Below are 13,043 nucleotides of genomic sequence, written 5' to 3'. Positions count from 1 at the left end.
GTACCTATGCGACATGACCATGTACCAGTTTTTGTCCACAAGAAGTAAACCAAGAAGCTTACTGTAGAATGATAGCAAGCAGAAATCTACAAAATCTCAAGGAAGTGATACAGAAAATCTATTGGATATTGTATAACATTTTATTATGAAAACCGTAGCATTTATTTGCTGAAACTGGACAACCCTGTAATTCTTTCTGTGCCCAAATCAATTTGGAGCCGAATGTGGATAAGGATGCAGAACATAATCTAGTTTTTATTTTTAGATTTTAAACTAGAGTTTGCTAGGGGTTAGAAAACCATGTTGGTGGACTAGGATATACTCTAGAGCAGTGATGACAAACCTTTTAGCGGCCGAGTGCCCAAACTGCAAACCAAAAGCCCCCTTATTTATTGCGAGGTGCCAACCAAAACTTAAAGCAGTAACTTATTGCTCCCTGTGCTTCAACAACTTTCAATCATATTGGCCTCCTGAGGACATTAACACAGTAGAAAGATGGAAAATTTTCATCCTATTAGCTTCTTTCCAGTGTCCCTCTGTACACAGAAAATCGTGGGGCCAGCAGGAGGACCTCCAAAGATACTTCAGCCCTGTCTACACATTCTCCCTCTTCCTACAGTCCCAAGTTGTGAAGTTAGTGGTTACCAGGTGGTTACAGGTAGCAACTCTTGAAGGATTGTAGCACACTTTATTTGTACAGTGGCAAGGCCTGAGCCAAATCTAATTTGTGACACTTTTTATTTTGAGTAAAAAATTCAATTTTGATTAGTTTTAATTTGAATAAAAACTACTAAAATACAATATCTTCTCTGTGCAGGTTTTTGAGTCTGTGGAAGAAGCTGATCAAACAGATGCTAGAAGTGAGGAGAGCAAACCTTCAAAAGTACCTAATGGAACATTACCCAATGGGACTTGCTCTCCAGATTCAGGTCACCCATCTTCTAGAAACTTCTCTATCACTTCAGGTTATTCAGACCATAGTTTTAGCACAGATGACAATGCCTCAATGGAGACTAGTAAAAATGCACTTTACCTTCACATGAAGCCTGGATTGGTAAGTGGAAAGAAACAAAGCAGTCTGGACAGCACACTAGATAATAAAAGGGTAGAAGAGGAGCTTGAAGTTCTGGACAGCATGGACACAGAAGCAACAGTTAACGAAAGTTTGGATGACTTTTTATCAATGACTGAAAGCACTGAGGACATCTTGCCTGACAAAGAGACCACAGTGCTGTCTGTGATAGAAGCATGGCCAGACAGCGAGGCAGAGAAAGAAAGTCTGGTGGGAAGTGAAGACAACTTATCCGAAGAACCAGAGATGGAAAGTCTCTATCCTCAACTTGATTCATTGGTTGTTATTGATGCAACTATGACTGAAGTTTCTCCAGTCTCTTCCACTGGTGTGACGTACTCGGTAAGTATTGTGCATTGAATTGTGTATTGAATTTTATTTTTAACTTGTTATTAATAATTAATTCATAACAGTAAAACTAAGAGTTTGGTTATAAGAATGCTGTCAGTGTCGGGGCCCAGTGCTGCTGGGGGGGAGGCTGTACATGCAGTGATACAGGCTGGCCCCCTCGCCATGAGACCGCTAACATGCAGTTGTTTTATATATGCCTCTGTGAAACCCTCTAACAGGAGGGATATAAGAGTGGTGGCATAACTAACGGTACATCTCCTGAAGAGGGTGACAAAGGTTGAGATGTGTACCCATTCATTGTGGCCTTCAGAAGCTGTGATGGGGTAAAAGACGGATCTTCTTGTTGCCACAGTCGGGATTTACGTATGAATTTCAGATGTACAGAGCTTGAGGGACCAAGCCTGGGGCCTCACCCTTGACCATGCACACTGACATTAACAAGGGATTTGTCCTTGTCTGTGTAATCAGGTGGTCATAAGTGGCATGTAAAAGGTTAGTCAGACCCATCCGTGCGGCAATGTGTTGGTCTTTAAAAAGGGCAGTGTGTGCTGTGTATCCAATCTCGATTGGTTCGCATATTAACTTCCAAGTTATTTGCCCTAATGTTAGGGAAGTTAAGTCCCCTGTTTAATCTTTGGCTGCTGGAGGATGTGGTATGCAATCCAAGGATGATCTCCTCCCCCCAAATGAACTTTCAGTGCAGATAGTTAATTGTATTTATGTGTTTCAGTGGCAGGGTCATAAGTAGGGATTGCATGAGATATGGCAGCTTAGGGAATTCCTTAATTTTAATTAATCTGGCCTTACCTTTAAAATAACGGGAATGGTGTTGCCTTTTGGAGAATATCTGCTCTAAATTTTGTATATAGGGAGTTATATGTATGTTCTACAACTTTGGCAGGCAGTCTGGATATCTGAAGAGGTTGTCCTCTTGAAAAGGAAATTCAACAACCAAAGGGATCTTGCCGGACCGCGTAGTAAAAACTCTTCCGTTCTATCTAGATTTAAGGAAGACTTAGACAGTTGCCCTACCTATCTCAGCTATGGTAAAAAAAAAAAAGGGGGGGTGCAAATAAAGCTCATGTGAGGCGCTAACAGTACAACTACCCATATAATCAAATGTACCACACTAGGTCATGTATTAAAAAATTGAACAACTATTTATTAATTACATAACAGTTATGGTTAAAAGATACAAAAATACCTATGAAATGGTCCTATATGAAGTGTTTCGGGTACTCGACCCTTTCTCAAATTCAGGACAAGCAAAATGAATCATTTGGGATCATTTATCTCAGAAGCTAAATAAAAGTATAAATAAACCCTGAACCATCATAATCTAAGCACATCGTCAGCAGACAACATCTCATAGCACAGAAGAATAATGAAGTGTCTGCTTAGAGAGTCCCCGCCCTCACTCTGATATTTTACAATGGCCATCACTGAGTTATAGGATCTAAAATAGCAATAAAACTGAGTAAAATTGTATAGTATGGGGGTTAAAAATGATCTTTATTGTGTAAACATCACTAGGGGATAGACATTTGAGAACTTTGTGATCCCCCTCTCTGCTTCTCCTTCTCTTCTGCCACTGCAGGCTAGTGAACACCTAAATAAAAAATGTATAAAAATATTGCCGCAAAGTCTTTTATCTAACACCTCTCCTATTTACCTCTCTCTTTTTATAAGATCACAAAGCAGCCAGTAGAAAAAAGTTTCCAAATCAGTCTTTAATGATTTATCAGGTTCTAATTGAATAGCTTCTGCAGTGTATCAAACCTCTCACGTGAGACACTCAGAGATTGTCTTTCTCATTTAGAAAGGGACTTTATTCAATTCAAGGAGGATCTTCAAAGAAATGGAGAGAGAAACACAAAAGACCAGACAGATAGATAAACTGATATCTGAACATAGATCAGCTTTGCTGGAAATCCAAAACAGACTAACAGAGCTGCAGCAAGAAAATAATATAATCAAGAATGAGATAGCAGAATTGAAAAATCTAAAATCAGAAATACAGTCCCCAAACCAGGAAGAGGAAACAACCAATAACCGCGACTCCTGCGCATCAGATCCCCACAACAAAACCAATCTGACACCCGATAATAACAAAAACACCCCAGAAACCAACGGATCAGGACCCCTAATCACAGAACTGACCTGCAGCAACACCTCCTATGCTGTAACACAGTGTCAACCTGAACCGCAGGAAAGCCAAACACAGGGCACCACCACCATGAAGCAGGTCACCAAGAACCCACAAAGCCCAGAAATAGTCCTGATAATAGACTCCAATGGGAAGTTTCTCAACACAAGATGACTCTTCCTAGAAAAAGAGTTACTAAAATCTACTACTCGACTATCGAACAGGTAACAGCTGTCATGGGCAAACCATATTTTACCAACCCAAAATGCATCATTATTCACTCCAGAACCAAAAACCTCCAGGACCAGCAACTGCAGGTAGCAGAACATCTGGCCTGGCTAGCTGAGACTGCACAGCAAGTTTCCTGGCTGCAAAATAATTCTAGCATCCTTACTTCCAAGAAAGGACTCGCCACACTACCGAGGAGAACAACACCCAGCGGGTAGCCAAAATCCGCGCCATACCACACATCACCCCCCTTTATCGATATTCACCACCTGTATGACAACAAACATCTCAATAAACAAGTGGCCTTCGTGCTGGCCAAAGACTGAAAGACCTGATGCTGGACAGAGCCACGGCCTGAACCTCACATAATGCCACAACAAAATCCTATGGTAAGTTCCCCAATAACAATTGGACCTCAGAAAAATTTCCTACCAAAACAAAGCCCTTACTCAAAACCAGACCACCAGAAGCATAGACCATGCCTCACACAGGGAGATACAGAACAGAGACATGGATGAGATAAAGACCCTGCTTATCACCTTGTGCAAAGACAAGACTGAACAAACCAATCCAACCACAGATTGTTATAAACAATAATGCTTATTACAAGGTATATGGACACCACATCCATGTCCCTTATTATCTGTAGCTTGAACATTCAGGGCCTCAATGAATAGGCTTTTGGATGTAAAGCACTAGACCCAGATTTCAACAATAGTTTCAAGGACATAGACATACAAATCCTCCTAGAAACGTGGGCCCAGACAGGATGAATCCCAGGTGCCCTCTGGATACAGAGAGGAGACAGTCACATCTGGATAAGACTAAGCCACTCCATCCTCAGATCTCAGTCTGACCTCTACCTCTGTGCAGCCTACATTGCACCGCCAGAGTCCCCCTACTTCAACCCAGACTGCTTCCGTATTCTAGAGATGGAAGCCGCTCATTTGCAGTCTCTGGGCAAAGTTCTTATCTATGGAGACCTCGATGCCAGAACTGGGAGGAAGGACTTCCTGACCATGGATGGAAACCTCTACATTGTTGGGACTGGCTAGAGTAGCCCCATACATACATACAGACAGACAGAAACAGTTACAACAGCACAATTAACAGGAGTGGCAGAAAATTGCTTAACATATGCCTCTGCCTCCATATATTAAGTGGCTGCACAAAGGGAGACTCTTAATGCAGGTGCACAATGAGCTCTCATGTAGACAGCAGTGTGGTGTACTACATTATCCATATACATGAGGTCTACCAACAAACCACCCGAACAAAAAACTCGGCACATCCTTCGAATGGTTGAAAACATAGGCTTCAAGATATAAAGACTCCCCCAACAGCCCAGAAGTCAAGGAAAAGCTCCAGAACTTCTACACAACCGTGTATGAGAAAACTCCACAGGGGGTAAACCAAGCCTTGCCAGACCTCAACCATATAATGCACAAAATGGCAGAAATGTCTGATGCAAGAGGTCAAAAGGGAAATGCCTGAACAGCTGGTACGACAAAGTATGCAAATCCCTACGGAAGGTCCTCCAAACGGCCTCCAACAAAAAACACAGAGATCCAAACAATGCAACCTGAAGGAAGCCTACAACAGCATACAACCTCAATACAAGTCCATACTCCATAAAAAGAAATACAACCACATCTCAACTAAGCTCCCCCAGCTTCAAGATGACCTCAGGAACAACTCATTCTGGATTCCATGGCACCACATGGGCAGTGAGGGGAAGGAAAGCAACATCCATATCAAGAATGGCATAATCTGGTACCAATACTTAATGAATCTCTACAAAGTTATGCCAACAGAAGAATTAAACCAAGAGTATATAGACATCAAAACAAAACTAGAAACCATTGAGGAAAAAATCAGACTTTCAAAACCCTCCAGATGCTCCAATAACCCTATAGGACAGTGATGGTGAACCTTTTAGAGACCGAGTGCCCAAACAACAACCCAAATCCACTTATTTGCCTTGAAGTGCCAACCCATCTTTTAAATTGTATCAGCTGCCTGAGGCCACCAATACAGTTGAAAGAAGGAGGGAAAATTTAGACTATAATTGTAGCTTCTCTCCAGTGTCTCTCTGTACAGGAAGAATGATGGGTCCAACAGGATGACCTCCAAAGATCTTCTGTCAAAACCTTTTCATTTTTGCCGCAGTTCCAAGCAGTCAATGAAATGTCTCTTTAAAATAGCGCAGTTGCCTGGGACTTCAGGAAGATTCGGTGGATTTGTTTCTGTTTGGTGAACTTTTTCCTGGGGTGATGGCCTGAGTGCCCACAGAAAGGGTTCTGAGTGCCACCACTGCTATAGGAGGTAACGGAGAGCATTTCCTCCATAAAAACTAGTTGCTCCGACGGCATCCTACCGGAGATGAGATACATTCCTTGTGAAATACAGACTGCAATAGCTAAGCTATTCAACATTGTGCTAAGTGCCGGCTTCTTCCCACAATGCCTCAGAACCAATGCCTCATAACCCCCATAAACAAGAGGATCTCCAGCTTTTTTGCCCAGCACAATGCCCTCGGCAAGAGCCAAGCAGCATTCATGCCAAACCACGGCACCACTGAATACCTCCATATCTTGCACAGCCTCCTCCACAACCACGTCCACAAGGCATAGCAGGGAAGGATATACACCTGTTTTGTGGACTTTAAAACTGCCTAGGTCTCTTCCTGAAACTGTGGAGAGTGAAATAGGTTGGAAAATCTAAAATGTCATGAAGAGCTCCTACACTGAGAACACCTGCGCGGTGAAGGTAAACAGAAGGATAACTGCCTATTTTCAGCAGAGAAGAAGTGTCAGATAGGGCTGCAGCCAATGTTTTTCAGCATCTACATAAAAGAACTGGAGGCCTCCTCAGCACCTGGACTCACCCTACATGACACAGAGGTGAAATTTGTGCTTTATGCAGATGACCTGCTTATATTGTCAACTACTGAGAGGGGTCTCCAGGACAACCTGGAAATCCTGGAGAAATTTAGCACCCCCTGGGCACTACCCATCAACCTAAGGAAAACCAATATCCTGGTGTTCCAGAGGAGAAACGCAAGAGTGGCCGGGCTTCCCTCCTCCAAGCTGAACAGCTGCTCACTGACAGTGAATGACAGGTACACCTACCTGGGCCTGAAAATCCATCAGTGAGAAAGCTTCAGAACCTATCATGCAGTCAGGAGAGGATTGTACAGACTTAAAGGGGTTTTCCTCACATCTCAATCCCCTAGTGATATTAACGCAATAAAGGTCATTTTAACCCCTTACTTTACAATTTTACTCAGTTTTATTGCTGTTTTGCTCCTATCACACCCTCCGGTGCTCAGTGTAAGATTCCAGGGTGTGGGTAGTGCCTCTCTAAGCCAACACATAACTGTATTATCCATCTAATTCTGTGGAGTGACAATTTGGTTACATTATCAGGGTGCAGGTGTATATACACTTTCATCTGGCTTCTGACATTGTACTAACACATTGACACATAGAAAGAGAGATAAGACAGATCAGAGATGCATGAGATTACACAGAGGCTAACAGACTTTTACACTGTGAGCACTGCTACATCTCAGATATGTGCCTGCATTCCACTTCCCCCGAATCAATTATCTCCTTGAAGTTTGCAGCCTCTCTCTCTGCTCACTCTGTGACCAGGACAAAGGGGCATCCTCTGCGTCTCAAGGAGAGGCGATTCTACCATCGCCCTTGGCAGGGATTTTTTACTGTAAAAGCAGTGAGACTATGGAACTCTCTGCCGCAGGAGGTGGTTATGGCGGACTCTATGTACATATTCAAGAAAGGCCTGGATGCCTTTCTGCCGCGCAAAAATATCATGGGTTATGGGGAAAAACACTTATTTTTTAATATTATAACCTGGATTTGATGGACTTTTTCATACCGTATTTACTATGACACTTTGATGTGAATTACCGTTTACTGATTCTCTATTTGTAATATTTTACAGCAAGAAATACTGGACATGTACACCATCAACTTGCATCGTATTGAGAAGGATGTGCAGAGATGTGATCGCAACTATTGGTATTTCACACCAACCAACTTGGAAAAGCTCCGCAATGTTATGTGCAGGTAACAGCTTTGACATTAAATTTTCATTACTTCACTTTGTGCTTTGTGGAGTGTTACAGAAGTTGATTGTGCTTTATAATAAAAAAGGCCAAAAACCTGTCATTGCAAAAAGGGAAGAAAGCTAATGTGAAGAGTGCATCTCCGTTCTATACAGTATTAGAAAAAGTCTAAAATTTTTTGTGTGAAGTGGATTCAAAAGAGGAAATCTAAAATAAGGATTAATTCTCTTCCATCCACTTCATCCTTTAGCTCAAATCACCGAATAAGAATTGCAGTAGTTTAAAGCCATCCTTAACGAAGACCCACCTGATTTCTTGACATGCATGTTTTAATAACTACTTATATAATTACTTCAAATAATTAGTATTTCTAAAAGAATAATAGTCCTGGTGGAATAGACACTGTCCAATGCATGCCGACCTTTCCAAACTATACACCATGTTCCAAATTATCATGCAAATTATATTTTATCTCTGATGTTCCTAAATTGTTGATTTATAAAACTATTATAAAAGTCCTCACTTGTTAATGTATAAATCAAATTTTATTGAACAAACTTCTCAATGATAACAGTGTATTCTTCAAAAAGAAAAAAAAAATTGGCACAATTCCACATTATTTTGCACAGCGGTGTTTCAAAACATTTTATAGGTTGTAAGGAACTTAAAATGGTCATTTGTTGAATTTGCAGCATTAGGAGGTCACATTCACTAAAATCAAAAGCTATTTCAATCTATAACATCCTAAAAGCCCAAGTTACATATTAACATAAGACCGTTCTTTGATATCACCTTCACAATTCTTGCATCCATGGAACTTTGGAGTTTTTGAAGAATCTCTGCTTGAATTTCTTTGCATGATGTCAGAATAGCCTCCCAGAGCTGCTATTTTTATCTGGACCATCCAGGATTGCATGACATTCCTCAGTAAACAATACTGTTTGAAAATTAGTTCTCCTGTATGCCTGGGCCCACTAACGCTAACCTTACCCCTAACATAAAGCAAAAGATCTAGGAGGGTGGGAGGAAGTTAACATCAAAACAGCAGCTCTGGAGGCCATTCTGACATCATGCAAAGAAATGTAAGCAGAAACTTTCCAAAAACTCCCAAGTTCAACGGATGCAAGAATTGTGAAGGTGATGTCAAAAAAGGGGGTCCTATGGGTCCTATGTTACCTTTTACTCGGCACGTCAGGAAGTTTTGGATTGAAATAGCTTTTGATTTCAGTAAATGTGACATCTTATTACTGCTTTTCAACAAATAACCATTTTCCGTTCTCTACAACCTTTAAAATGATTTGAAACTCCACTGTGCATAATAATGTGGAACTGTGCATTGAGTTTTTTACATTTTAAAGAATATACTGTTATCATTGGGGGGGGGGGGTTGTTCAATAAAGTTCGATTTATACTCTGAGTGACTTTTATTTTTATTACACTGACATACATACATATGACACACTGTCATATACTGTCATTTGCTTCAACCATTTAGGAAAATCAGAGATAAATATCATTTGCGTAATCATTTGGTGTATTACTACTTACCCCCTTTCCTTTTCATAAATGATTTATGGCACAACACTATGTAGAATTATGATAAAAGGTGCTCGGGACTAAGTGTACGAAGACATATCGGGTGACAGGTCCTCTGTGATCAGTGTTTAAGAATATTTGATTATATCTCTACTGATATCTAAAGTGACTTTTGAACACACTTTGCATAAATCAATATAACAGGTGAATATAAGAAACTATGTAGTATATTTTATCAAAGCAAAGTACTTCCCTGTCCACTTACTTCAGCTCTTATCCTCTTCTTCAATCCTAATCTGCTTCTCACTCTGCAATCTCTGCTTAAATTCATCTTGCCAGAATGGACAGAAACTACATGTGCTGTAAGATTACATAACGGTTAGTCATATAGTCAGATAGAAGAATATACTGGTCAGAGTGCATTGCAATTTAGCAGACAGAGACTGCAGAAATAAGCAAAGCTGCTGGAATATGAAGATTACAGTCCTATAATGACCAGGCATAGGGGGAGATTTTTTCAGGGCTTCTTTGTCATAAACTAGAAGCACTCAAATAATTGCAATTTACAAGACATTGGGATTTTTCCCTTTTGACATCTACGTCATCTCCATGCCATATGGACATGAAGGGGGTGGAGCCGACGGCAGAGTGGGCCGCTGTGGGACGTTCCAGGCCTGCAAACTTTTAGTATTGAAGTTTGCCAGCTTTTTCTGCAATTTCACACTAGGCCGCAATTGTCTGACCAAGGCCACATGGTGCATTCACCGTGATGGATAGCAGGGCCTTTATGATATGCTTTGCACATGGAGCACAGGCAATGATAAATGCCCCCCATAGTGTTACTCCTCATGTACGTGCATGGAGTTATTGATTTCACTTTAGGTTTCAAATGATAGTTCTCTTTCTTCAAGCTGATTAAACGAATGTTATTGTTATTCATATTTTTTTCTTTTTTCAGCTATGTATGGCAACATATTGAGATTGGCTATGTACAAGGGATGTGTGATTTGCTGGCTCCTCTCTTGGTAATACTGGATGACGGTATGATATTCTCTAATGTCTTGTGTAGACATTCTTTTTGTGAACTGCTTTGAAAATTACAAAAGTGATTAGTTGCTACGGACAAAAAATACTTTACATATACTTTGTATGCAACAGGGTTAATAACAGAATTGGAATTCATATTTGGACTTTAGAAAGCAATCAATCTTTTTTTTTTCACTTTTTTTCTTTCACTTTTGTAAAACAAAAGAACAGATGATGATAGACTTTGTAATATACTTTATTAAAGTACAGCTCCCAGGTCCTTATTTTATTCCTGCCCTGTCTTATTTCTTTAAGCAGTTTATGTAATTCAACTTTCTATCCCTGTATACCTTAAACAGCTGATCAGATAAAGAACATGATAATGTTCCTAATGGCTTCCAATGTATGACTGTAAGGGCTAAAACCGATTAGCGTGATAGCGTCACAGTCCATGCAGCTCTGAATGGTTTATGAAGAGGGAGCCCTTGTCATACAGACATGGGGTTTGCTCCTAGCACCTATCGAGGGTGTCTGCCCTATGGTTGCTGGCGGTGGCCGTCAGTCTGGCAGCACATGGGTCCCGCCATCTTGTCTTCGATTGCTCTACCTGTGATATCATTGACAGTGGGAAAGTAAAATGAATCATGTGTATTGCAGTTTATGGAACGATCAGACTGTATAGCTTTAAAGTACCCTAGAGAGCCTGAAAAACTGTAAAATAATAGTAAAAGTAAAATAAAAAAAAAGCATTGTTCTGTCCCTAGAGCTGATATAAAAATAAACATGTTAAGTATTGCAGTGTCCCAAAATGCCCAATCTGGCAAAATATAAAAATGGTATTTCCCAGTGGAGAACCCCATAACGGAAAATAGTGGTCAAATATCTGAAACACCACTTTTTATGCAATGTTAAAGGAAACCTACCACTTAAAAGTGGTAGGTTTATACACATATACATGGCACCAGCTCAGAGTGAGCTGGTACCAGAGCATTTTTTTGTTAGAGGAACAAAGCCCCTATCGCCGATTAATAAGTTATATTAACGGTGACTTCGCCGGTTCTCCAGCACGCATGGTGCGCCGTGCCCAAGTGCGGTGCGCCGAGTTATAAGTTAATATAACTTATTAATCGGCGATAGGGGCTTTGTTCCCCTAACAAAAATATGCTCTGGCACCAGCTCACGCTGAGCTGGTGCCATGTATATGTGTATGAACCTACCACTTTTAAGTGGTAGGTTTCCTTTAACATTGCATAAAAAATGTAATAAAAATTACCATAGGTTGTGTACCATCCTGCAAATTGTAGCAATGAAACATAGTAAAATAGACATATTATTTCACCACATGTGGATTTTTTTGTAGCTTCCCAGTACATGGTATGGAATAATAAATGACATCACTGAGAAGACTGAGGCCGCTGTCATCCATGCGGGGACACGCTGTACCAGTGTTAAAATAGACTCGACCAAATATGAATCTTTTACTTTAGATTCCTAGTTGTCAATCAATTATCAACTTTGTGCATTATGATCCCTGATGAATGTGTTGAGGAAACGCGTCAGATGAATAAAATAATCTTGTAGGAGAGTCAGTGGGGGATAGTTAGTAATTTTGGGCTGCACAGAACAGTCTACATGTGAATACAGCAATAGACTGTTAGTGTGGCAGCACACTCTATCCTTACATCCCAGAAGAATACAGCCTCCTCTGCACATCCACTGATCCCAGCCCCTGTCAGTGATCATCTATCTGTAACCTGGGGTCACAGTATCATTTGTTTTTTTACACTCATCGGTGTAGGGTTTACACTATGGTTAACACAGTTTATGTATCTTCATTATCATTTTTGAATTTTAACAAATTATTAAAGGTTAAGTTTTAACCAGTTTATACTCTCTTTACTTCTCCTCAGTGAACAGTGTCCTATAACAGAGAGGTTAACAATTACATGTCCCTTCTCAGTGAATGCATCACTGAAAAGTACAATATGAGGTGGGGAGGAAAAGGGTTGTGGTGCGAAGGCGTTAACATGCAGGGGAATATATGTGTGTTTTATTATCATGGTTATTTTTTGATAGTAAATGGCATCTGTAAATGCTTACTCTACAGAGGCCCTGGCCTTCAGCTGCTTCACAGAGCTTATGAAGAGGATGAACCAGAATTTTCCTCATGGAGGGGCAATGGATACACATTTTGCCAACATGAGATCTCTTATTCAGGTAAACTAAGCAAAAGGCTAACAGGAACTTCAAAAATATTATATTTCCAGTAGTTTGCACTAAGGTACAACATTATCTTGTCAAGCCTTTCTTCTAGCATTGTATCTAACATTAAACCTGATTTTGAAATGAAGTCATTATGGTAACCTCCAACTTTCCTCACCTGTGCCACTGTATGAAATTCTGTTGGATTTTCTATTGAGTTTTACCACTTTAATTCTCATTCCCATTCTTCCATTGTGCTATAGTGATCAAGAACAAGCCACTCTTACGGCACTCATAGGAGATGTGTCACAGCTTATTTAGACTCTTGACTAACTAATTTTCAATATCCATATTTGTATGCTGTATCAGGATGCTTACTTCACATAGGGCAG

The 13,043-nt window shown here is 40.4% G+C and overlaps 1 protein-coding gene across 1 annotated transcript in view; it reads left to right on the top strand.

Annotated features, from left to right (window-relative positions):
- The window catches only part of SGSM1 (small G protein signaling modulator 1), a 139,199-nt gene that overhangs the window by 114,738 nt on the left and 11,418 nt on the right, over nt 1-13,043 (top strand). Inside the window, exons 19-22 of the mRNA XM_072147125.1 lie at nt 818-1,414; nt 7,764-7,888; nt 10,382-10,464; nt 12,557-12,666. Coding sequence (XP_072003226.1) covers nt 818-1,414; nt 7,764-7,888; nt 10,382-10,464; nt 12,557-12,666 — 915 coding nt within the window. The remainder of the gene's footprint in view (nt 1-817; nt 1,415-7,763; nt 7,889-10,381; nt 10,465-12,556; nt 12,667-13,043) is intronic.

Source organism: Engystomops pustulosus, chromosome 1, assembly GCF_040894005.1.
Source record: "Engystomops pustulosus chromosome 1, aEngPut4.maternal, whole genome shotgun sequence".
Taxonomy (NCBI): domain Eukaryota; kingdom Metazoa; phylum Chordata; class Amphibia; order Anura; family Leptodactylidae; genus Engystomops; species Engystomops pustulosus.
The sequence above is the reverse complement of the archived record's forward strand: the minus strand, read 5'-3'. Positions and strand labels throughout refer to the sequence as shown.